The 26,913-nt window shown below is 44.7% G+C and overlaps 1 protein-coding gene across 2 annotated transcripts; it reads right to left on the bottom strand.

The window, feature by feature from the left end:
* Nucleotides 1-566: 566 nt before the first annotated feature.
* ALKBH5 (alkB homolog 5, RNA demethylase) lies at nt 567-26,766 on the bottom strand. 2 transcript variants are annotated; one of them, XM_034783197.1, is made up of 5 exons: nt 26,398-26,766; nt 24,971-25,815; nt 15,927-16,007; nt 8,311-8,466; nt 567-6,090 (listed from the first exon to the last, which is right to left on the bottom strand). In XM_034783197.1, the coding sequence occupies exons 2-5, from the start codon at nt 25,714-25,716 to the stop codon at nt 5,907-5,909; spliced, it is 1,167 nt and encodes a 388-aa protein (XP_034639088.1). In that variant the 5' UTR covers nt 25,717-25,815; nt 26,398-26,766; the 3' UTR covers nt 567-5,906. The 2 variants fall into 2 exon arrangements, with proteins under 2 accessions (XP_034639088.1, XP_034639089.1); XM_034783198.1 differs by lacking the exon at nt 26,398-26,766 and adding an exon at nt 26,151-26,369.
* Between the last annotated feature and the right edge of the window lie 147 nt (nt 26,767-26,913).

Consider the following 26,913-nt stretch of genomic DNA (forward strand, 5'->3'; position numbering starts at 1 on the left):
AGGCTTGAGTGGTCCCTGAGCTCCCATGCATTTCAGAAGTGCGCCACCTTTCTATTTTGTCGTCTTCTTCTTCCTGACTTTGACTTATGGGATACAAGGAGAGAATGGAAACCATCTTCCAAGCAATTTGTAGGCTGTGGCACATTCTATCCAAGAGAAGTGAAGTCCCATTGTGACAAGACGCACTACTAGCATACAATGGAGGCAGGAGAATGCTTCATGTCCACCAAAAAAGGTGGTTTCCAAGTCTAGATTCTAGCATAGCACCAGAGGGGATGAATACTTCTTTGCATGTATGATGCTTTTTGTTCAGGGATCTAGACACTACTCCTTTGTAGACGTGGTAAGTAGTATTCTCTCCTTTCCTGCCCACATATGGGTATGCAAAGCCCAGAGATTAAGGGCCCAATATTCACCAGCAACTTCAGCTGAAAAACATTTGTTCCCTTAGGCTCCCTGAAACAGTACGAGCCTAAGCAACTCATTGTAGACAACACAGCAAGTCCGTAGCCTACCTGGGATCAGAACTGAAGCGTACCCTGCAAAAAAAATCCCACAGAGTCAAGTGATGCTTTCTGCTTTTATTCAATTAAATGCAGCATTCTATACAAGAAAAAAAATGAAATCCATGAAATTCCAAACCCTGACAGTGAAGAACTAAATTCTTCCTAAGAATCAACCAGAATTAAAAGATTCCCCCCATGGTACTGTACATAAAATAATCTCTTCCCCATTTACAGCGTTCCACACAGTACTTTTTTTTTTGTATCTCAAACTTCAGAACTGTACAACTTTGTTACAAACTACGCTTTCCTATGAAAAACTTATTACAGAAAAAAATATTGCCACTTTTTATTTATTTGTAACAAAAAGTTAGAATCTTTTAAAAAACAAAATGTAAGTCAGCCAGAACTCTGTTAAGAGCGTGAGTGGGGGGGAGAGGAGGAGGTTGAAAATAAGGGAAGGGGTACTGCGGAGCTTGTCAGAGCATCAGATTAGCATTCCCTTTCTGTCTCAAAAAGGGAAACTGCATTTGGCATATAAAACTACTTATCACTAGAGGTGGGTCCAAGCCACAGGGTTCGGGTCCAGGTCCAGCTCTGAACGTCCCCCAAATTTCAGGGCTGTTTGGATTTGGGGGGTTTTGGTTTAGAGCCATCTCCAGTGAGCACTGCTATCAAAACCTCATACTAACAACATTAAAAACCAAGAACTAGAGCTCTACCCTTTCCCTGCACAGGAACCCTGGGAAAGAGCTTGAGAACTTAAAAAAAAAAAAAAAAAAAAAAAAGCTAACGCCTGCGTGTGTGAGTGTTACAGTAGAAGCTACCTGATCGACTAACTCAGAAGTGTGCATGTCAGTTGTCAAAATATCAACTCATGGGCTAACCTTCAAGATGAACCAAGCCTTTGGATTACAGCTCATGTGTGCCACAACTCAATTTATTTACAACAGCTGGATCAGAATTTAGCAGGTGGTCAAAGCCAGATGTGCCAACCCACATCTTCCTACCATTGTGTAATTTACCTAGATGCGGTTAAGTGGAATGGCTGAGGTTGCCAGATGCTTAAGAAGCAAAGCAACGTTCTAAAGAAATCCCCGTGCCAACACTTCTCTTCTGTTACTAGCAAACCTTTTCACTCTCTTCCGATGGACACACCGAGCCCATGCAACGGGCTGAGTTTTGATTCCACCACTAGAACAGATTCATTTCAGCTACATATAGCCACATGTAGCAAAAATACAAATTCCTCCCCAGCCTTTGTTTGCAGAGAAACACAAAGCATCTACTTTCCTTAGGTAAGAAAAATAATGTCATGGTTGAGGTCTGGGGGGGTGTTTTTTGGGGGTAATTTTACCGTGTCTTTGATTGAGATGAGAGTTTAATGAATTATGCATACTACATGCAGATTTAGAGAGAGGAATTTGGACCACATTACTATACCAGACTATGAAAGATTTTAAAGCCAAGTTGGTCAGGTCTGTGAATAAGGCCTTGTTAGAAGCCACCTGGCTTGATCTTCCATTTCTGAGCAGCTGGTGATGACCCAAGTTCCACCCCCCGACCCCAGAGATGAAAAAGAGGTGGGACTGTGGTGGCCATTAATCAAACCAGAGTTGCCAGAACTCACCTCACATCTGGACATTCTCTAGTTTAGGAGAGTGCATGCAAGTCTGACCTGGGACTTGCAAGCAGTCCCATTAGCCACCGCAAGCCAGCTAGAGTACATGTGGGGGTCACTAACATCGTGAGCCATTGTTCCAGCGAATAAAATACAGTAGGTTCTCTAGACATTTAGATCTGTGTGAAAATGTAAAGTCTCCATTTTTTTTTTTAATTCAAGGTTTCACTTTGAGTGATGATCAGTGCAAAAAGTTAAAAAACATGTATCTACAGATGTACATACGTGTGTCTATATAAAATATCTGTACAACTGGGGAGGATGGCCTGCCAATACACAGAGTGACATCTGCCCTAAAGAGAAAGATGCCTTGAGTCCAATTAGTTGTGCCCCAATCTCTCCATGCAATGTTGTAGTCAGTTTAAAAAAACAAACCCACACCAAACAAACCCACAACCAGCTCAAAGATTTGAGACTAACCCTAAAAGGCTTTCCTGACCATTTGAGTAAAACCTGTAGAACTGAACAAACAGCAAAAGATGGAAAACAGGAAAAAGTTGCACTGAAGAATACAAAAATAAATCTGAAGTAAAGGTATCTGTTGTCTACACAGAATGCATAAGAGTTAGAATGAGGTGTCATTTGTACCATGTTAGAGGAGAGACCTCTATAGATAATGCATAAGTTGGTCTGGAGCTCCTTTAAGACAAATCCAGTACCTCATTCCCATCTGGGTCACACAGCAAACCTTGCTCTATCAAGTGTTAATTTGGGAGCCACTATTATCACATCACAAAAAAGAGGCACAATTGCAATCAACTTCATTTTAAGTTGAGGAGCCAGAACCCAGGATCCTTACTGCAGAGGTAGACGTAACGTAGCGTGTTTGGATGGGGGTGCACTGCATAGCAGAAGAGGACTGTCACAGGAAAGAGGAAATAGAGGCACAGATCACTATGGTTTCTGCTATTTATCCAGCCAGAGCTACGTTTAAGCAAATCAGAATGCTACTATTCAGGGGGAAAAAAAAAAAAAAAAAAAAAAGATGATGTACTTAGCACAGCACCCTAGAAGCACAGAGGGCATTTTAGCAGCATTTAAATTGTGAATCCAAAAGTGTTCTAATTAAAACCATTCCTCAGCCTCCTGCTAGGAGTCACCATCTTAAAACAGTGACATTCACGAGGCCAGCCATAGACAGACAAGACTGCAGCAGATCCAGCGTGAGAAACCGAAAGGGAAGGAGTTTTTCCTTTCTGATTGTTAAGCTGGTCTTGGAGCGGGGTTGCTACTCTCCTCAACAAGCTAGGAGAGGGAGCAATCGCAGTTCTAATTTAACAGCTTATTTTCAAATGCAATTTACATTTTAAAGACTGCCACAAGCACGAACTTTTAGAACTCTGCGCAGAGGTGGGGCTCTTTTAAAGGGCTGGCAAAAGACTATTCTCAACTTTGAGCGATGCCAACTAAAGTTCTTAACCAGGAAAAAACAAAAAACAAACAAAACAAACCACCACAAAAAGACAAGCCCAGGATAACCTTTGAAAGACTTGGTCTAGTAATCCTTATGCAGATAGCACTTCCACTGAAGTCTGTAGTAGTTTTGTTTGCATTATGACCAATGGTGGATCTAGTCTTAAATAGACTCAGCATTCAAGAGGGACCACCTGTACATTTTGGGGTAGGAGAACCACACATGAAAAAAGTCAGAAGGTTGGTAAACGTGCTAGATTTCCAACAAACAGCACATGAGGGAACAATGCTTGGTTTCTGGACTGGAAATTCTTCATGACAGCACCAGACATGTTTCAAAATATATTAGATCTTTTTATTGTAAAGTACATAGACCATAGCTAGTGTTCAAGACACGATACCAAGGAAAACTACCAAAAAAAAAAAAAAAAAAAAAAGTTTAGGGAAGGCAAAGCTGTAAAAAAGAAAAACAAACAAACAAAACAATAAAGACCAATCTTTGCAATTGCTGACATTTGGATTCAAGGAATCAAATGGAGGAGAGTTTTACTGTCTAATTATTAAAATTAGGGTAGTAAATAAGTTATTAGACCCCAAACTTTGACAACTCATTGAGGCTTCAAGCCAGGATAATGCGGACTGAATGTGGAAAGATGATCAGAAAACCATATTAGAATATCTAACTTCTCCTATTAACTCCTTGAGCTCCAGGAGTCTTATTCGCAGAACTTTAAGTCGCTGGCCAAGAGGCTCACGGCACCAGAATTCCTATGGTCTCTCAGTAAATAGAAGAGGGACACAGACCAGTTGTGATGTTTGGTGAGGCTAAGAACAGACAGTGCAATGCAAGTTAAATGGGAGGCATCTGACACCTAAGCAGAGGGTTCCTGTCTCAAAAGGCCAACCCCCAGACATCCCCAAAGGTACTGAGGGAAGAAGAAGTCTGCTAGTTCTACGGGGGTGACAATATCACACACTTCTATGCGTCAGCACATCTTTGTGGCTGAGAAGTTTAACAGATTCTTCAAGCTGCTGCAATGCTCTGAAGCATCGTCAAACAGGGTACTCCAGAGAGAATGCAGCGTGGATCCTTTTCCTCCTGAACCAAGAAGGGAGAGATCCACTTCCACCAAGATGCCAGCCAGCATAAAGACAGCCCTTCCCAGGGCATTGCCAAGTCACATTTCCTCACAAGTGCAATCTGCTAGCCCTAACGTTGTTCTGGCTATTCTCTAGCTTTGAGAAGGAAAAAGCATGTATATCCAAAACACACACACAAATCATTTTCATACTCAAAGGCCTAGGGGGCCAATACAAATCTCAGTCCTGTAGTTTGACAGGCCTCAATAAAGCCAACTAAGACACTTATCCAGAGATTAAAAATCCAAACACAATATACTTCTGAAAAATTGTAATGATGCGGTTAGCGAGAAGGGTCAAGTGGGTGGAGCAACTTCAAGTCCAATATTCCTTCCTCTTTCAAACAAGCCTATTCTCTCCTTGTGGAGCCCCTCAGAACCACCACTGACGTGAGCAAGAGCTTGTGTATGGCCTTCGCAGAGAGAATACACCCTCTAGTCAGCAGTGCAGAAAACGAGATGCTTGCAAGCCCAAACTAGCTGGGGGAGGGGGGGTGAAGTGGAGGGAAGCATAGGGCATTAAAAACTGTTACTAAAGTGCAACAAATATCCTAAATACTTTGTAATCGATTGCAGTAAGGGGTGCCTGCAAAGCTTCAAACTTCCAGTTGCTGCAGGACACCTTTAAAAAGAAAAAAACCCAAACTATGTAATAGCAGACTTAGGAATTCAGGAGCCCTTTGGTGTAGCATGGAGTATGAGGCCGCTACAAAGAGTTTCAACTCTTGGGGTCAAACAAGGTATTTAGAACATTTTAAAAAGAAACTTAGTTAAACTTAAAGCAAAAGGAAAAATTAATTTCTTAAATCTTCAGTAACGAAAGTTAACTTTTTGGTGTTTTCAAAAATACAGACCAGGCAGCCTGCCCCTGCCACAGCGTTAACAATATCCACTTCATGAGGGAGGGGGATGTCCATCTGACACACCCCTTTGGAAACTGCAGGTGGCACCTTACATATTCCATCAATATTTATGCCTCACTATTACTCCATTCATAAAAACAAATAGCCAGATCCTTCCCAATTACTCTTCAGCCTGAAAGGAAACAACAAAACTGAAGCTAGATGAGAAATAGCCAGGAGGGGGGGGGGGGGGAAAAGGGAGGGAGGAGAAGTTTTCATAGACTGGAGGCCACTCTCTTCAGCTTTGAGACTCCGGAAAGCTCATGCCTCAATGTCGCCTCATTTTAACTTTGCGGGCTGGACTTCCATCCTCCTCCTCCTCGTCATAGTCCTCTGTGTACTCGTAAGACCTTCGCCAATAGTTCTCAGAGCTGAAGTTGCTCCGTCTCCTATGTTTTGGTAAGAGGACCGAGCGCCTGTTCTCCTCCTTATCCATTTCTAAAATCCGTGGCCTAAGGAAAAGAAGAGAAACATTTGGAGCAGACACTCAGTTGTGAATTTAAGAGATGTCTCAGACTAGTTGTGTTATTTAAGGTACAATTTCTTGAATATTTTGACTAAATGGACCACTTGGAGCACATGGCAGACTGGACTGCCAATACGGTCAGGTCACAACACTGCAGTATTCCTACAAGTACAGAACTCCTGTGGAGTCCAGCACAGGTGAAGCAGACTAAAGTCACATGAATGCTGAGGGGAGGATTTTGCCTGTAGTGATGCATGTTCTTTCTGAATCAACATCACAAGTTATTAAAAGGCTCTTTAATTTACTCTTGTCCTACAGTGAAGCTGTTAAACTACAAGAGAAACTATCAAACTATTCAACCACTCTGCCATTCCTTCCTAGGCGTACCTGATTGTACCAAATATTACCCCTTTTATGGGAGATTCCCATTGTGATAAGCACAGGTAAAGAATGTCAGCATTAAGGGCATGATCCCTTTTAAGTCAATGGGATTTTTGCCATTGTTTTTAATGGGAGCAGGACTCCCTATTCTCTTGCTCTTTTAGGAGCTAGTTTACTGTTTCTCTCTCTCCCTATAAAAAAAATTCCATAAGGGTTGGTTGTTGTTTTTGTGGCAAGGTTTCTTGCTCTCGGTCCCCTCTCCCCCCGCCCCTGAAACATCTGACACCGGCCACTGTCAATGGCAAACTACTAGACTACATGGACCAATGACCTGATCCGGTACAGCAGTAGTTACTGTCCCCATAACAAATGCATCACGTTGACATCCATGGAATATGCATGTACTATACTAGAGTCTCTTAGGCTACATAAGGGGACAGACCCAGACAGTGTTGGACATAAATGACAGAGTAAGAACGTAACCTTCAGGTTAAGGAGAAAACCTCCCCACCACCCCCCATGTTGTACTGACATAGCGACCCCTGCAGACCCATTAACTGTTTTTTTCTGTACGATCAATTGTGTTTCTGTTGTATATTTACTCCACATTAGTTTGTGGTACGTTTCAATGTAACGCTACATTTGTAGAGGTGTCTCTCTCTTGGCTTATACAGTTAGTCTGGAACTTGAGTGGGATGTTACACAAATAAGACTCTCCTCAAGTGACTGGCTGCAGCATGGGCTGGACCTTGCTGTAGTCAAACCATGAAACCAGGCCAATCTTTTGGTTTTACATGACGTTGAGAAGTCTTACCCCTTGCTAAGGCTCAGAGACACCCCTGGGTACCAGGAATACTGGTTAGATTTTATACGGGACAGCTGGCTTTGAACTATCATGATTTTGCACCACCATTGAAGTATGCAAATATTTTTTCCCCCCTATAATAGGAGTTATCACTCCTGGCTAGAAACCATTATATCGGCCAAATGCATCACTGTCGTCACAGGCGAAATCTCATGCTGGATAGGATTCCATAAACACACACTAAAAGACTGGCTCAGCTTCTGGTGCTGCTAGACTAACTGGACCATTTCCAAGAAGGAGTCAGTGTCCAAATCCCTCTGGAAACCAAATCCTGCAAGAGTTCACCAAGAGTTTGGGTATGCAAGGAATGCAGGATTGGGCCCACAGCAGGTATGAGAAACATCGCCCATTAAAACCATACCCTCACTCTTCCCTGCGAGTGAAACCTTTTAGCCTTTTCAAAAGTCCTTTCATTTTATACAATAGCTTGGCAAGAAAAGTCAAAATTAGCTAGAGGGAAACGTTATTGTTCTGAATGAGTGCACTACCAAGAGGACGCTGAATCTATTGCGTCTCAATCCTGCCAACCACTTGACAAGAAAAAATAAACAGCTTAAAATCCAAGCTCAGCTTTAAATGGACAGGTTTGGCTCTAAAAAAGCCATTTTGATTAAACAGCCCTATATTGCCTAGGAAGTATGTGTGGAGTAAGCAGCCCTGAGGCAGGAAAGGGGAGAAAACTTGAGCAGAACTTTAATGCACAAGAAAAGAAAAAGCCAAACTAAATAGGCTAGACAGAGTTTAAGTTGTTACACAATAGCATTATAGGAATGATGCTGCGTTATCTTTGCAAGAATCACACCAAGACCTATGAAATGGGCTGTTCTAGCAACTGTGATTACTACCAGGCTGATGGGTGGGTGGCATTTACCATTGTTTTGACAGACCATGAAACTTTGCAGTTCACTGAGACCAGAAGCCCTGGAGCCAGATCACTGCTTTCACAAGCTCTTATCCTACCTGTGAGCAGCGTCAGGGTCTGCTTTGCGATGGGACCGCTTTGGTTTCAGGATCTGATCCCTGTTGCTTCCTGATAGACGGTCAGAGGTGTAACCTGGCGGCAACACAGAGCTGCTCAGCGATTTTGTTTCCAATCGAGGAGCATCGAGTCTTGTTCTGTGAATGTTAAAAGACAAGTGTTTCCAAAGAAGCACTTTTGGGGAAGTGCTGACGTATCAAAGTAGCTATTCTGTCTAGTCAAACTGAAGTAACTCCCCTGATCCAGGCCCACCAGCAAAGTTAAGTGACAAGCAGGATAAAGTTCCACAAGGCAAAACTTGCAATCCTCCCCTTCAAACTCCCATTTCCCTATTCAAAAAAAAGTTTGCTTGGGATCTAGCACACAAAGCTGATATATTGGCCTATATTAACTCAACTATTAATTCTGAGGGTTAATAACTGTTCAGCTACTTAAAACCCTGGATAAAATATCTAGAAGTGATGAAGCAAAATTCCCCATCTCTGATCCATATTGCAGTGCCTAGCTTCACCTCTGTGCTCTCCCTACAGCTCTAGCTCTCTCGCTGGGATCAGGAGAGCTCACCTGTGCACATCAACAGCGTTTTGCTGGAGATTTTCTGACAAACTCAACAAAAATATCCAGTAGTCATCAGGTGAAGATCCAAAAGGAAGTCCAAGCAAGCTGCACCATGGTATCTCAACTAAAATAGTCAAGATCTAATCCACACTAGAAGGGAACTGTGCTAATAGTTACCTCAACGTGCAATAGGGTCTGGCAAGCACAGTTCAGCTAAAACAGAACAATTCTGTCCAGCAGCACTGTTTGCTCAGACACAGCTGTAGCTGGCTCAGTTTGCGTGCCAAGGAAATAGCCGAGCTAGCAGAAGCTATCCTACAGGACACTCAGTAGTATACAGAGTCTTAATGTGGTCGCATCACTGCTATACACAGACACAAGCTTTTGGCTTCAGCAGTACGTCGTTTCAAACATGGACCCAAGCCCTGGCACCGAAAGGATGCAAGACGAAAAGGTACCAGTGCTTAGAGCAGTGCATGTAGTGGAGATGATCCATGCAATCTTTGTGAAAGAAACATGGCTCAGATTCCTCCGGCTTCCTAGTATTTTACAATGTGCATCTCCCATAAGGGAAGTTTGCTAAAAATCAGGTCATGGGGTTGGGTTGTAAGAAAGGGGAAAATTAGCTTTCGGGTTATTCTTGAACCTAAGTTTTGCAAGCTTGATTTCAACAGGGTCTGAAAAAACTTCAGATCCTTTCAAACTCCAATTAAACTGTTTGCAGTTGCAGAGCAAACCATCGTCTCCACCAACCCTCACCAGCTTACTCTCTTTGCTGCAGGTACAATGTGTCGACACATGAATAAGGCATGTCCATACAGAGGATGTAGGTTTGTCAATTGCACTGCGCACAGGAAGTAGGTTTGTGTCAGACTAATAACAGTCCAGATTACCTGCCAGTATCTTACTGGAATTCAGATCCAAATCAATTAGTTAGAACACTGAATGCAGAAATGATGGCAGGTCCTATGCTGAACCAGTTTATTGCCATTCCAACACTACTCATAAATATGCCAAAAACAACAAGTTGTCTGCTTCTGATTCATAAAAGCTATAATCAGCGTTCTGACAGGCCAGGCTGACCAGATAGCAAGTGTGAAAAATCGGGACAGGCTGGGTAATAGGAGCCTAGGTAAGAAAAAGACCCAAAAATCAGGACTGTCCCTATAAAAATCGGGACATCTGGTCACTCTATGACAGTCATTGTAAGCTGGGCAACAAAACCTCAAAGTTCTTCCTCACCCCCAAGCACTTCATGATGGCTCACACAAAAATGATTTTATGAAAGAAAGAGTCAACTTTTGGAGGGGGAATAAGGCTTCTGAGGGCGTGGGATGATATAGCCACCCCCTGAAGTTAATGGATTAAAACAAACAAACAAACAAAAAAAAAAAAACATTTTGCACAGAAATTAAATATGATTGGAAATGCAAGTCTCAAAGTTTTAATTGGATTACAAAAGAACATAAAATCTTGACTGATCCCTCTGAGTTTTTAGGTCTTTTAAAATGTAGCTAGGCAGCAGAGGACACTAAAAAGGAAAGATATGCACAGACAAGTAAGTTATGCAAAGCTAACGTCATTTAACATAGTTTTCTTCTACAGGTACAATACGCGAGAAGCATTACAAAGAGCTTGAACTATCATTTGGAAGTTACTTCCAGAGCCTGTTTGAGCAGGTCTCATTAGGTTGCACTAACACACTGCTTATTTCCCTGGTTAGAGTTATGCTTTAAAAAAAATAAAATAAAAAAAAATGGGTAGGTGTTTTTTTTAATTTAGGAGTTTCAGCCCCCTCAGGGCCTCCAACCTCTTAAGCTGAAGACAAATTCCAGCCCTTTCTGTTGCCCTCATAGCCCTGCACTCTAGTACACGGGGAACACTGTAAATATCATTATGTTTTAACTGCACTGAAGCGTTTATGACCTACTTGATAACCATGCTGCTCTCAAAATATTGCACAAAACCGACCAAACGTCAGAGCATTTCTCCAGTACATAGAGTTTTGTTTTACACTCCCTGCCAAATAAGTACAGAGCTTCTAGAGCTTCACACACAGAACATATTCAGGAACAAAGACTCAAGACCAAAAGTTTTGCCTGTTGGCCCCTTCACCATATGGCTCGATATACTAGTTCCTAACTATACCGAAGTCTAAAGCTAAGCACCCTTGCCATAAAACATTTATCTTGGTGAGAATCAGATTCTCTGGCTACCCAAGCAGACCCTACAGAAAGAACGTGCTTTAGGACATCAATATTATGCTAGCAACAGGCTACCTAAAGGGAAAATAGCTATTTTCCTGGTTGCATAACACACTATTTAAATCTGCAACAGTCACATGATATTGGATGTGAAACTTCACCGCAGCAATCCGCACTATGGGATGCAAGTGTTTACAAAGGTCACTGCAGTCCTGCGGTGTGTGGATGCAGACCAGGTTCGACAGCGAGCAGATGTTCTAGCGTCACAATGGATATGCAATAGCTAAATAAGCTGTAGGGTGCAATGTTTATAGTGTACCCTTTTGCAAAGTGGTATATATGCATTTTAGGGACCAGGCCTGGTAGGTGCTATAAAGACTGCAGGAAAAGGGGGATTCCAGATTCCACAGCTTCCTTTTAGACAGATATAAACAGCATCCTTCACCACACCAGTCAGTCAAGCAGCTATCAGAATCTTACTCAGTAAAGGCATAGAAGTTCCCATTGTGCTCTCTCCTGCCCTAACTTTGAGTGAGGCAGAGTGTAGGATGCTCAAATACACAAGAGCATTCAATTTCACTGACTAAGAAGCAAGCTCTAGAGGCATTGTTATGCAAGCATTCCCAACACAGTTCTGCCAAGAGATGTGAATCCCTGCACTCCTAGGCCTTCTCTAGTATAGAGAAGTGCACTGGTTTAATATCAAGTTCAAAAAAAGTTTTAAATTGCAATGTAAAAAAAATACACAAACAAAAACCAGTGTTAGCCCAGCTAATTCAATATAAACAAAGGATATCTAGTTATTGAACTAAACAAAACCACAGCCAAGAGATAAAAAACACTTCAAGCACGTTGTGGAAGTGGAAAAAGGGATAAAGGGAATTTGAACGCAGATATCTTAGTTTCTAGGAATAGAGCAAGAGTCAGGCTAACACTAACTCTAATAACGCAAGACTTTAAGGCCTAGGTGAGTGGGGGAAAACAAAAAAAACAAAAAACAAAAAAACACTGTTTTGACCTTGTGTTAAACAAAAATGGAATGCAGACTGTAGCAAAAACTGCTAACAAAAGTAAAATATCAAAAAGGAATATGTATAAACAAGACACGGCTGTTGATCATTATTGTATGCAACCAAAGGTATAAATGCTTGCCCTAATTGTTGATCTGGCGGAGACCTGCCTAGGAAGAGGGAATCCCTGTCCATGTGCACTCTTCCCCCTTGCAATTGCTTGAGAATAAACTGTCTCTAAATTGTTGCAAACAACCTAAGAGTGAAGACTGTGTTTTCTTCCATAATGTCCACATTATAGGTTTCTCCCAGCTTAGCTAGTTTAAATCTAGTTAGTTAAGCCAACGCTCTTCTCTAACGCAGACAAATCTCTAGGCCCTGGCCACTCACGAAGACAGGTTACCGGGCTAGATGGACCATTGGCCTGATCTAGTGTGGCCACTCATGTGCTGAAGTCTGGAAGGCCCATTTCTCCCCTAATCCTGCCAATGCACCTCAATCCTGCCCCATAGTACTCCCGCGCCCCTTCAAATATTTCAACAGCTACAGAAATTTGTGAGCGCACCTCTAGTGGCACTAGTCCAGATTGGTTGTTTCTCTCTGGCAGCAGCTACTCTCACTCCAGCTAGTTTCAACTGCAGCAGCTTTTTGGTTCCTATTAGAATCGCTTTGCCATGTTTATGTACAATGCACAAAAGCTCCTCTCTTTACTTCATAGATTCCAGGACCAGAAGGGACCACTGTGATCTTGCATGGTCAGCTGCCCCTACTTCACACCTCTGCCCTGTGTCTCCACAAGCTGATTTTGCCTCACTAATGTCTCAGGGCTGTTGCCTTGCCTGGTCTCATTCCATGGCTTCTCTCTAACCAGATGTCTGAGTCTTCACTTTGCCCCGGAGTTGATCTAACGGGCACTGTGCCACATCTTCCACGAGGCTAGGTTTCCTTGAAACCAGCTAAGCTGCTTGAAAGCTCAGAGGATCTGGAGCCAAATTTCTGACGACTAACCTCACGCTTGCCTGGGCTGCAATTCCAGCAGTCTGCCATTGTCTCTACTCCCTTCTGGGTTTTCAGTACTTTAAGCCAGAGGGGCTCCATTGGTTTATACTTTTCTCGTAAGGGGATTTCTTGACAGTGGAATTACTGGTTGGACACCCCACAGAAGGGACCACCCCACAATGGGTTTTAAAAACAGAGGCTGCTATGTATTTTCAAGTTACTCAAAAGGGTTGTTGTTTCTGCCACCAGGACTCAATAAAACAGATACCCAAAGAGGTGGGGGGAGTTAAGAACATAAGAATGACCATAGAGGGTCAGACCCAATGATCCATCTAGCCCAGGATCCTGTCTTCTGACTGTGGCCAGTGCCAGGTGCCCCAGAGGGAATGAATAGAACAATTACTGTGTGATTCATCCCCTGTTGTGCAGTCCCGGCTTCTGGCAGATGGGAGTTTAGGGACAGCAGAGCATGGGGTTGCATCCCTGACCATCTTGGCTAATAACCATTGATGGATCCAGCCTCCATGAACTCATCTAATTCTTTTTTTCAACCCAGTTATATTTTTGGCCTTCACAACACCCCGGGCACCGAGTTCCACAGGCTGACTGTGCACTATGTGAATAAGTGCTTCCTTATGTTTGTTTTAAACCTGTGGCCTATTAATTTAATCAGCTGACCCTATCTTGTGTTATATGGAAGTGTTGTTACCCTTCTTATTCACTTTCTCCTACCTTTCATGATGTTATAGACCTCTATTATATCCCCCCTTGGTCATCCCTTTTTTAAGATGAACAGTCCTGGTCTTTTTAATCTCTCCTCAGATGGAAGTTGTTCCACCCCCCTAGTAATTTTTCTTGCCCTTCTCTGCACCTGATCCAATTCTAATACATCTTTTCTGAAACGAGCAACCAGAACTGCACGCTATTGAAGACGTGGGTGTCCCATGGATTTATATAGTGACATTATGATATTTACCGTCTTAATATCTATCCCTTTCCTAAGGGTTCCTAACGCTGTCAGCTTTCGACTGCCGCTGCACACTAAGTGGATGTTTTTGGAGAACCGTCCAAGATCTCTTTTTTGAGTGGTAATAGCTAATTTAGACTCCATTTTGTATGTATAGTTGGGATGTTTTTCCATGTGCATTAGTTTGCACTTACCAACATTGAATTCCACCTGCCTTTTTTTCGCCCAGTCACCCAGTTTTGTGAGCTCCATTTGTAACTCTTTGGACTTAACCATCTTGAGTAATTTAGTATCATCTGCAAGCTTTGCGCCTCGCTGTTTACCACTTTTTCCAGAGCATTTAGCAGTATGTTGAACAGCACCAGTCCCAGTACAGATCTGTGGGGGACCCTGCTGTTTACCTCTCTCCGTTTTGAGAGCGGACCCTTTATTCCTACCCTTTGCTTCCTGCCTTTTAACTAGTTACTAATCCATGATAGGACCTTCCCTCTTATCCCATGATGGGTTACTTTGTGTAAGAGCCTTTGGTGTGGGACTTTGTCAAAGGCTTTCTGACAGTCTGAATACACTATATCCACTGGATTACTCTTATCCACTTGATTGTTGATACCCTCAAAGAATTCTAATAGATTGGTGAGGCATGATTTCCCTTTACAAAAACCATGTTGACTCTTCTCCAACACACTGTGTTTATCTGTGTGTGATAACTTTGTTCTTTACTGTAGCTTCAACCAGTTTGCCTAAGGCTGAAATTAGGCTTACCAGCCTGTAATTGCCAGGATCACCTCTAGAGCTTTAAAATAAAATAAAAATAAATAAATCAGCATAACATTAGCTACCCTTCAGTTATCTGGTATAGAGGCAGATTCAAGTGATAGGTTACATACCACAGTTGTTAATTCTGCAATTTCATATTTGAGTTCCTTCAGATCTCTTGGGTAAATACAATCTGGTTCTGATGACTTATTACTGTTTAATTTATCAATTTGTTCCAATACCTCCTCTACTGTCACCTCAATCTGGGAAAGTTCCTCAGATTTGTCACTTAAAAAGAATGGCTCAGGTGTGGGGACCTCACTCATAGTCCATGCGAAGAAATTAATTTAACTTCTACGCTGCTGAAATTTTAAAGCTATAGGGACAAGCACTGGCCAGAAGAAATGGCATCTATTGAATAACATGGTGTTATAAGATAGTGTCATCGGTGATGAGAAAATTTACAGGGCATTACTTCACGCTGCCAATCCCTAAAGATCCATTTATAGGCCTAGTTTTGTAATCCATGTGTGTCAGTCATCAGCATTTTTATTTCCCTGTTGGAAATGAGTCATCCTTCTCCCAGAGGAAAATAATTTCTCTGGCTTATTATGAAAGATGCCCCATACAGAAATTGATATGGACAATATCTACTTGAAGGGACCATGTCAGGTCATTCAGTACTTAGAAATCATGTAAACAGGCCTTAAATTGAGGCCAAAAATTTAGGGTTTTACAAGGCTGGTTTTATTTTTTTTTAAATAAGGCAGCCAACGAAAGACAGCTGTTTGGATGTGAACATACCCTCTGCAGTGTTTTCGAACATTAAAAAAAAATACGCTGTTGCAAGAGTCAGAAAATGAACCCAAGAACTTACAGTAACAAAGAAGAGGTCAGAACCAGGCAGTCTATTTTCATTGTTCAAAACTAGTTTAGTAAGTCATCAGATATTTAAGATTTAAAATGTTGAATAATCTAATGTTTTAAACACAAGTGATTTACCACCTGATACTGTCCCTTTAAAAATGTTCTGAAATGACAGAGGGCTAGAGAGTCAACTTTATTCTTTCTTCCTTGATCACTCAAAATGCTTTAACACTTACTTTCTAAGGATGATGACAGCTCTCCTCTCCTTGATGTCCTGCGGTCGAATGCAGTGCGTGATTTCATCAGCTGCATATCCACTGGACAAAAAAAAAAAAGACAAAAAAACAAGAACTATGAGCAGGCTGATAAACAAATGATTCCCAGTTTCAGAGATTCAAGCACTGCTACCTACTCTCTAACTTTCATGGTGCAGTTCCTAAACTTCACACTGTTCTGAAAACAAATTCATGTTATCAGCCTTACATAATTTTTGCTTTCAAGTTCAGGCAGGCTGAGAAACAGATGAAGACATGAATGTTTTTTGGTCCTGGTCATTTTCTGCCACAGTGTGTAAGTACACATCAAAAGAAAATTAATACAAGCCATATTCATAAATAAAGTGACATTTAAAGTATAACCACAGAATGTACAGTCAGCAACCTCATTTAGTGAAGTATGATCAGGAGAATTTAAATGAGCAACATACCACCACCACATTACCGAAAGGGATAGTCCCATGTAATTCCCTCCATAGAAAGCCATCTCAATTACAATGGAGAGAAATGTGGGCAAGCTGTAGACAAGATTCTACTCTGCCTTTTGAGTTTCCCCTTAAGGGTTGTGGCTTTGGGATCACAGGTGAATTTTTAGCCTGGTGAAAAGCAGAGTGGCAAGAAGTCAGAGAATGGGTGTCCCTGCGCTAGAGGGATCGGCAACCCTTCAGAAGTGGTGTGCCGAGTCTTCATTTATTCACTCTAATTGAAGGTTTCGTGTGCCAGTCATACATTTTAACCTTTTTAGAAGGTCTCTTTCTATAAGTCTATAATATAGAACTAAACTATTGTTGTATGTAAAGTAAATAAGGTTTGTAAAATGTTTAAGAAGCTTCATTTAAAATTAAATTAAAATACAGAGCCCCCCAGACTGGTGGCCAGGACCCGGGCAGTGTGAGTGCCACTGAAAATCAGCTCGTGTGCTGCCTTCGGCACGCGTGCCAGAGGTTGCCTATCCCTGCGCTAGAAAGAATAACCTTTCTGTGTCCCCATCAAGTTCAGATACTTCCCTGCATAGCATAACCACTCCTTGCTCAGCTGCCCCAAGCAAGCAACACAGACTGCCCTCCTATGGAACCACAGAGATTCTACTGCTGGAGTTATCAAGGCCCAGTCTTAGAAGCATGCATGAAGAGGATTTAGCTAGACTTGTGTCTTTAGACTAATTTCTGTAAAACAAGATACTGCCCTAAGAGCTACATACTATGGGTATTCAGAAGCATCTGAGGTGTATTGTTGGTGCTATCAAGTAGTACAAGTATCAGAATTCGAAAGAGAACGTTGTTCTCATGGTTGCCTTTTTGTTGAAAAGTATAGTTTTCAGAGTTCAGTGCAATCAGCAAGGTATGTAGTTTGAGGTTTCACTGAGCAGGGCCACATTTGATGTTAATATGGATGATTGCAGGTAACATCTGCTTAGACAAATTACCTTGTAAGAATTTCTGGAAATGAAACACTATTCTTATGATGTTAATTGAAGGTAAGGAACGAAGCCCACTCAGACTGGAGGGAAGGGAACGCACCATGCCAGTGCTTCTCCCACTTTGTTTTTTCCAGAGCTGGGGTGGGCAAACCTTTTGGCCTGAGGGCCACATCGGGGTTCCAAAACTGTATGGAGGGCTGGGTAGGGAAGGCAGTGCCTCCTCAAACAGCCTGGCCCCTGCCACCACCCCCCCCAACCCCCGACCCATCCATCCCCCCCGCTCCTGGCCCGACCGCCCCCTACCGGGACCCCCTGCCCCTAACCACCCCCCCGGGACTCCACCCCCTATCCAACTCCCCTGCTCCCTGTCCCCTGACTGTCCCAACCCCTATCCACACCCCCACCCCCAACAGGTCCCCTGGGACTCCCACGCCTATCCAACCACCCCTTGCTCCCTGTCCTGACTGCCCCCCGGTATCCCCTGCCCCTTATCCAACCCCCCGCTCCCCGCCCCCTTATCATGCAGCTCAGAGCAGCCACGCCGTCCAGCTGGAGCCAGACACGTGGCACTGCGAGCTGAGGCGGGACAGCAGGGGAGGGGCCAAGGGCTAGCCTCCCCGGCCGGGAGCTCAACGGCCAGGCAGGATGGTCCCGCGGGCCGGATGTGGCCCGTAGTTTGCCCACCTCTGTTCTACAGCATTCTGAAGGCACAGACTGAATCCCCATCCCAGCACAGAGTGCCCCATGCCCGAATGGGGCTTAAGAGGGCACTTCTGGCAAGATAAAAGCTTTCAGAATGTTCTAAGATAGATGGCAGGGGCACTACATACACTGGATCTGGCTCAGGAGAAAAACACTACAGAATCAGTGTGTCCAGGACAAAAAAGGCAGAATCATACATTTGTGAACTCATCTCTAATACTATAGGCCACTCTCCCATCTCCTCTTTAAACTTAACATAGACAGCTTGCACTTATAGGATAAATGCGGCAAGTTTGAGGTTGGCCAGCAAGATTAGCATTTATGATTTCATGCTGGATAACACGGAGGAGCTAAAATGTAACATTCTGCAGTGCATCGACATCATTCCAGAATTCAGTGATTCGATAAGAGGTTTCTATTTTCATTTTAGAAATCTGTGGTCTCATTTCCCAAGTGCTTAGAGACTGGCTGGGAAGACAATGCAAACACTCCCCAAAGTAAAGCCCTAACACTATACCTTCCTCATTGCAAAGTCCAGTAGTCAGCAGTAAGCATTCTTGCATGGCCTGGCTCAGTGGGCTGTAGGTTACTCAAGCAGGTCTATCCAGAGAAGGATACATGGCACAGGACAGCCCCTCCTACATGCATGGAGTTAACTAGTAGATGGGACTGTAATTCGCCCCCAACCTCCCCAAAAGAGAGAGAGAGCTACCGTTCACTCCCTCCAAGATACAGCATCTGTTGTTTCTAGGACTGAGATAAATTCTGGAGAGAAGATCAGTGTGTTTTATTCAGGTGTAGCACAAAGAATTAAGACGTGTTATGCAAGTGGGCTTATTATAGGGCTCTATTATGTTTCAGTATCTTTGCTTCAAGCTCCAGTGCATTAATTAAGATAAGATGAACACTAACGTGGGTGATCTTAATAGAACCCTAATAACGCCTTTAACTGAAGAGAACAAACTAATTTCTAAACATGAACACTCCATAAGACATCAGGCTGTATGTTCTGATTATTTACTGGGTGGGAGTCTACTTCACAGAGGAGTTTAATGCCAACTTGAAACTAATAGGACTCATGGCCATAGACAGGCACCAAGTATTGGCACAAAGATTATAAACCTAGATATTCTGCCTCCCTGCTCCAAGAGGCATGTGCCAAGAAGATGGCAGCAATAAATACCCAAAGCTGGTCAGCCCGAGCTCTATGCAAACTGAAATAAAAGTTATATTTGAACTAGCAAAAGAGAATGTTCTGTCCCTCAACAGCCCCATACCAAATACGATCATCAAGGTGAGACCTGACAAAACAAAGTCACTTTGTTTTGCTAAGGTCAGTTAGCTACATCCCTGAGCCTCCCAACACCACTAATACTGAAGCTATCAAGCAAACATTCGTTCCTCATTGTATCGTTGTGAGAATATCTGGATTCTAGTCCTTGTTCTTCTGAAGGCTTCCCTCTAGGACTTTGGTCAAATCCCTTAACCTGTGTGCCTCTGTTTACACATCTGTAAAATGAGGTCAATACCTACCTCACAGGGGTGAAGAGAGGCTTAGTTTATTGTCTGAAGTGATTTGAGATTCTCAGCTACACCATCTAGTATAAGTAGAAGTTTCATCCTAATTTTATAGGCAGGCAAACTGAGGCACAGCCTGGTTAAGTGAATTGCCCATGGCTGGCATCCCAGGCTCATTCCTTGTCCATTAGAGGGCATATTAGAGCCACTCACCCCAACAGGGAAATGCTGCTAATGGAGTCACACTCAGATACTGCCATTCCTTAGTCATAGACTCAGACTTCAAGGTCAGAAGGGACCATTATGATTGTCTAGTCTGACCTCCTGCACAACGCAGGCCACAGTATCTCACCCACCCACTCCTATACCAAACCCCTAACCTATGTCTGAGCTACTGAAGTCCTCAAATCTTGGTTTAAAGACTTCAAGGTGCAGAGAATCTTCCAGCAAGTGACCCGTGCCCCACGCTGCAGAGGAAGGCGAAAACCCCCCAGGGCCTCTGCCAATCTGCCCTGGAGGAAAATTCCTTCCTGACCCCAAATATGGCGATCAGCTAAACCCTGAGCATGTGGACAAGACTCACCAGAGAAACACTCAGGAAAGAGTTCTCTGTAGTAACTCAGATCCCACCCCATCTAATATCCCATCACAGGCCATTGGGCATATTTACCGCTAATAGTCAAAGATCAATTAATTGCCAAAATGAGGCTATCCCATCATAGTATCCCCTCCATGAACTTATCAAGCTTAGTCTTGAAGCCAGATATGTCTTTGCCCCCACTACTCCCCTTGGAAGGCTGTTCCAGAACTTCACTCCTCTGATGGTTAGAAACCTTTGTCTAATTTCAAGTCTAAACTTCCTGATGGCCAGTTTATATCCATTTGTTCTTGTGTCCACATTGGTACTGAGCTTAAATAATTCTTCTCCCTCCCTGGTATTTATCCCTCTGATATATTTATAGAGAGCAATCATATCTCCCTTCAGCCTTCTTTTGGTTAAGCTAAACAAGTCAAGCTCTTTGAGTCTCCTTTCAGAAGACAGCTTTTCCATTCCTCGAATCATCCTAGTAGCCCTTCTCTGTACCTGCTCCAGTTTGAATTCATCCTTCTTAAACATGGGAGACCAGAACTGCACCCAGTATTCCAGATGAGGTCTCACCAGTGCCTTGAATAACGGTACTAATACCTCCTTATCTCTACTGGAAATACCTCGCCTGATGCATCCCAAGACCGCATTAGCTTTTTTCACGGCCATATCACATTGGCAGCTCGTAGTCATCCTTTGACCAACCAATACTCCAAGGTCCTTCTCCTCCTCTGTTACTTCCAACTGATGCGTCCCCAGCTTATAGTCCAAGGAGCTGCTGCTGAGCACTGAGGTCCTCATCTCTGCTGGAGCAGAGCATATTCCCTACGCACTGCTCCAACCTCAACCCCCTGCTGGGAAGACAGACATAGGCTGTGTACTGGATACTGCCGGTGCAAATCACTAGCGCACTAGAAGATGTCCAAATATGCTGGCAGTCTCAGAAGTGCTTTGCATGTTACCCCATCACCATAAGGGATCTATAGATTTCAAATCAGTGGCAATTGGGTTTAAGGTTTCAGCCTATTTTCAGTGATTTTGAAGGAGCCCTCCCTCACTGACTCAGCTGACTGGACGCTACATGTTGAAGCCGAGCTTGAAAAATTCACATGCCTACTCGCTACTGGCATGAAGTTTCCTCTGATAAGGGGATCTACACCAGTTTCTGAAGTTTAAATTCTCTTCTTAAAATAAGTTCCTAGCTTGAACAGCTAAGGATTTCTTGCAACTACAAGGAACGCAGGCTCATCCTGAGTCTGCAGCCAGCGCTAGTGTCCCTGCTATTTACAGCCTTGCCCAGCAGCAGGAGAGTGAAACTAACATATTGTCAGTTTCAGAACTGGTCAGCAGGAAGCAAGCAGTGGAGCATATACTGAGGAGGAGAGCCCAAAGAATGGCATGGGGAAGGCCAGAGTGTTAGAGATCTTCCCCTCATAGCAGCCAGGAGGCGCCGGGGATCAAGAGTAGAAAGCAAGCCCCGCTTCTCCTTTTCAGCATCCAGATGGGGACTGGGTGGGGGCATCATTACCCGAACACTGATACAAGTGATGTAGTTCCACCACCCCAGCAAAGTTCAGAGACAGCACCTAACTCCAGCTGCTGGACTTCTCACGTGGGCATTGCTCATGAAGCTCACTAGTGTCCCTCCCCCTCACACATCTCTGTTGATGATCTCTCACTATTCCTCTAGTTAACAGCAACCCAATAATTGGTTTTCAAGACCCAAGCTGAAAGATGCATCATTTTTAGCAATCAAGAGAAAGATTTGCATTCTGCTAAATTTTGTATCTTGCAAAGATCGTCATGGCACATTTACAAACAGTCTAATATTCATGGTGATATAGCAATAGCGATCAAGACATAGTTAGATATAATGAAGCTCCCCCACTATACTCCTAATTATTTTTTTTGCAGTTTAAGTATTCTCTCCCCCCTCCCAAGACGACACATTCTCTTCAGAAAGACTGGGAAACAGTTGTATTCCCACTGCCTCATGCACACCAGTTCTATCCTACCGGTACTCGTCAGATTCCTTTAAAAAGGAAACGCTAATGTGGCTGAGTCAGTAGTCACCAGCATCCCTTGCACAACTCTAGCCTACAAAGAGTGGCATTGAAATGAAAGGTACATAGTATTTACACCAAGCTCGATTTAGACTTCCTAAGGGGAAAAAGAAATTCAGCTATGGGTTGAAAGTTGGAGAGAAAGAGGTTTAAAAAGGGCAACTTTAAACAAGAGAGGAAGTACCATTATACCTTGGAGGGAGGGATATGACGTAGCAAGATGGAACCCTTCCTCGCCCCCCCCCCCAAAAAAAATAAAAGCCTCCAAAAACTCTACTGCAGAGAGTGATAGAATACTTAGGCCAAGGGAGCAGAATGAGCGGAAGGGGGAAATAGATGGCTACAAGGTCAGAACGAAACAGTTTAACAGAGAGCTTTGAAAACCAGGAAGACAGTTGTAAATGGACTGTTGATATTAGTAGGAACAACACAGTAAAGGTGACATGGGGAGGGACAAAGAGAGGGAGAGATGCAATTTCCCCCCCCCCCCCCAGACTCTTTGATGGTTCCCACACAGATCTAATACACACAGCCAAAGAAATGCTGTTACACTGGCTTCCCGGGGAACACAGTCTTGCTGAGAACAGCCACTGACCCAGCAATGCTTGAGTCACACAGACATTTTTACAAGCACGTTACTTCTCTCCATACAGTTTCTCTGTTTTCAGAACAATTGCCTTCAAGAACTATTTACTTGGATTTTTCCTCCCTCCCACTTTGGAGAACTGACTCTTCAATGTGCCTGAGAGGGCTGGATTTTAGGCATCACCTTCAGCAGGATCTAGAAGACTTGCAAGTCATGTTCATTCGCTCTCTAACCTGGCAACTTTCATAAGTCATCATAACTTCGATCCAGCCTGGCTCACAATATCACAAACCAATCCCTCTGGCAGAATGTCCTGTACGTGCCAAGTATTTACTAACTGCTGCATTTAAATGGAAATAATCCCTATTTTTAAATATATTATTTACTGGAAACTAATCTCTTATCTTGGATTAAGCAAATCAATTCCAGCAAGGGTTCAGTAACAAGAAACCCTCAAAGCACTATTCCAAAATCTTGTGTTTCCATTCTACGCTTGTCTCACCCATTGATGTTATTTGTCAATACCAAGCCGACATCCTCCAATACAAGGCAATGAAAGTTTTGTCATTAACTTAATTGGGAGCAGCCCATATTCTTTCCTTTTACACCTGTCCAGCTAGAATGCTTTGTAGCAATGCAAGATTTACTATTCCAGATCAAACTGCTGGCCCATCAAGGCTGGTTATCCTGCCTATCAGTCTCTAGTACCTTACCTCAGGCCAATATTCACCACTAGAATAAGCAGGTAGAATTTTGTTAGCTCTCAGAGAGCTGTGCCCACTTACATGTCAATTTTCTATCCCCACCAATCTGAAAGTCACCTATCACAAGGGGTATTGGGGAGAATTACTTAATGTTTGTGCAGCAGTTTAGAGAAAAAACAATGCTCAGTATCAGTTATTAATGCACCTGGTCAATTGTACAATGCTGTATTTACATGAGGGGAGAAATTCCTTCCTGACCCCCTGCAGCAATCATTTTACAAGCCAAAACATGAGACTGAGTTACCCACAGACTGCCTTACTGCTAGCATGCACATTTACCAACTCAGACAATAGAATAGCTAAAATACTTCCCTTTGGCAATGTTGAAAAAGTTAGGGGTATTTGACTACCCGTCAAAATGAGTTCTGCAGAACTGCCCTTAGCTTCAGGACTATAAATGTTGATCATAAAATTATGCAGCCCCAGCATGTGACTTCCTCCCGCCAGTGACACCTAAAAGCCCACCTGCTCCACAAAGCCACATGCACCAATCCCCACATGCAACTTAACTGGCCGCTACCTGTGCCGGTCTCAAAATTCCATATGTTGTTAGAGAGGCAGTAGGACAGAGACAGAGAAAGGGATTAGAAGTTGGGACTGGGAAGTCCCAATCCTGGCTTTACCAGTGACTTGCTGCATGACCTTGGGCAGGTAGGGCTGTTTCCCCATCTGTAAGAGTGTGTGGGGGACCTTACTGTACCTACCATACAGGGCTCTGCACACAGTTTGTACAGTGCTTTGAAGCTATGAAGTGCTACAGGATTTGCACTTGCAAACTATGTTTCACAGGAGATCTCAGAGCCTTCTACAAAAAGGCAGCTAAGACTTAATATCCCCACTTTACAGGTAGAGAAAAATGAGGCCAGTCACCTCACCTCACCCTGTTTACAGTCACACAGGAAGTCAGTGAACAAGCTAAGAATAGAACCCAGGAGTCCTAACTTCTAAATCAGCTGCTCTATCACAGACACACTATTGGGCAGGGGTTGCATTTTCTGCCTTACTGTGTATTCTAACCGTAGATAGGCGTGAGCTTCAATCCACCAACGTTCCATGCACAGACATTCTCATTGAGGCCACTGCAGATGGGCTTGTCTTCCTCCCAAGCCTAGCTGCGTCACTGCCTGCTGCCCGAGCTGAATCACTGCTCCAGCCAGACCCCCACTGACCATAATGCCTCTGTCCCAAGTATCCTTCCTCCATCCTCCTACCCAGTCAGTAGAAAGCCCGTGTATCTAGGATGCTAGATAAACGACTCAGGCATGTGTTTTTTGCTGATGTTTGGTACTGATAAGAAGTTACGAAAACAAATTACTAAGGAGTCTCAGTTTAGTCCCTGAAACTCAGAGGCCTTCCACTTAGTTACCTTAGCACAGTGACACTCCCTCTCCTCACTGGCAGGAACAAGACAGGTTCGGAGACTCTGATGGGCTTGAACTGGAACTTACAGCCAAAGCAGAGTGCAGAGTCGCTGAAGAAAGACACGGAGACGATGGGTCTCTCAAAGATGTGGATAGGGTCCACATGGGAGACAATGCAGCCACCAGGCTGGTAGTCGTTGATCACCGCACTGTTCACAAAGCCCTCAGGGATTACCCTGTGCTCCACTAGCTTCCGGATCACGAGGTCATGCACCCACTCCGGGATGGCATCCACCTCCCCCTGAGGGTACAGCCTTTCCTGACCAGGGCCTCGCCTCTGCAGCTGGGACCCATATGTGTAGCCCTCCCCAAAGAAATACTTGTTCCGAAGAGGGGCCCTGTCCACCGTATGCTCTTTGTAGAGGCCCTTCTCAGCTCTAGATACGACATCCTCGATCCGGGCTTCAATCTTGGCACACTCGTCTGGGCTGAAGAGACGAAGCTGCCGGATGCCACTTTTGACTTTCCGGGCCTCCTCCTCCTCCTTCTGCTGCTGCTGCTCCTCCTCGTAGTCACTGGGCTCAGAATCAGAGTCCTCATGGTACTTGCGTTTTCGCTCTGCAGCAGCACCCCCAACTGCCCCATAGGGGGACTCTGTAGGATCCCGCAGGCTGTTGCCTTTGTAGTTGTCCCGATAAGGCATCATGGACTTCAGCTTCTCTCGCAGGTCTTTGTAGCCACTCCCCGCCATGGTGTGCTCGCAACCCACCTCCTCTATTGATCTCCTCTGTGCACGACTCTTTGGGTCAGAGTGTGGGAAGTGCTGCTGCTATTCATGGCCTTCGCCGTCCTGCTGGGATAGTTCCAAAAGGAAGGAGGTACACGGAGTGGATTCTATAGTCAAACTTCCACACACAGGGCACCCACCCAACTCTCGGCTTTGGTGGGGGTAGGAACCTTTGAAACAGGTAGCTCAGCTCCACTCTTCCATAACAGCCCTGACCCCTTGGAGGGGAGAGGGACGTGCTCTGCTCCAAAACAGGAAGTCCCCCCCCCCTTTCTTTTGGGTAGCAAAACAAGAGACGTCTCTTGTACTGCTCTAAACTTCCACGTCGGGTGCCCCCTCTCTCCTTGCTGACACGCGTGTGTGTGTGTGTGTGTGGGGGGGGGGATTAGGAAGCTCACCTCCGTCTATACGAGCAGGCTCTTCTCTGGCTACTGCGTAGGGCAAGAGGGGGGGAGGAGACAGGCAGGCAACACAGGGCCAAGCCTCCCCTCTTCCTTGCTAGGGCCGGGGGGGGGGGTAGCTCGGCCACTTTCTGGCTTGCAGGGGGGAGGGGGGGGTTAGGTAGCTCGGGTCCCCGTGTCTTCCCGGGGCGGGAGCGCGCAGTTCCCCCAGCCGCCCGCTCTCCCCGGCCGATGCCAAACTCACGGCCGGGCCGGCGTGGGAGCAGGGCTCCGCTCTGCGGGGCCACGCGGCCAGCCTCCCTCCAGGCACGGGTGACGCCGCCGCCGCAGGGCCGGGCGAGGCCTCCGGGCCGCCCGCGGGCTGTCAGCTGCTGGGCCCCGCGCGCTGCGCTGGGAGCCCGCCGCCCATGGGGCTCGTCCTCAGGCAGTGGCGGAGCCTGGCACATGCCCAGCGGCTGCCCCGGCTCCCGGCAGCCCCCTGGCCGCCACCTCGCGCCCCATCGCAGCAGCAGGGGCTGGGGGCGGGAGCTCCGACGCGCTCGCAGACGCGGCTCGGACTCCTCGCTACGTCACCAGGAACCAGCCCGACATTATAAATAACTCAGGGGCAGCCGAGAGCGCAGGCCGCGCACTGCGCAGGCGCGGTCACCGAGCCGTCCCACTGCGCCCGCGCCGACGGCCTTCCCCGCCCGCCCGCCGGCGGCGCATGCGCGCTAGGCCCGTCGCGTCTTTTTGCTGCCGACGCACTTCAGAGCCGCCG

This window comes from Trachemys scripta, chromosome 10 (assembly GCF_013100865.1).
Source record: "Trachemys scripta elegans isolate TJP31775 chromosome 10, CAS_Tse_1.0, whole genome shotgun sequence".
Classification (NCBI taxonomy): Eukaryota; Metazoa; Chordata; order Testudines; family Emydidae; genus Trachemys; species Trachemys scripta.

Coding starts and splice junctions, on each gene's coding strand:
- ALKBH5 (XM_034783197.1), bottom strand. CDS start 25,716: ATGGCGGGGAGTGGCTACAAAGACCTGCGAGAGAAGCTGAAGTCCATG. Junction 8,467..15,926: donor GCTGTCATCATCCTTAGAAA/GTAAGTGTTAAA, acceptor TAACATTCACAG/AACAAGACTCGATGCTCCTC. Junction 6,091..8,310: donor GACCCTGACGCTGCTCACAG/GTAGGATAAGAG, acceptor TCTTTTCCTTAG/GCCACGGATTTTAGAAATGG.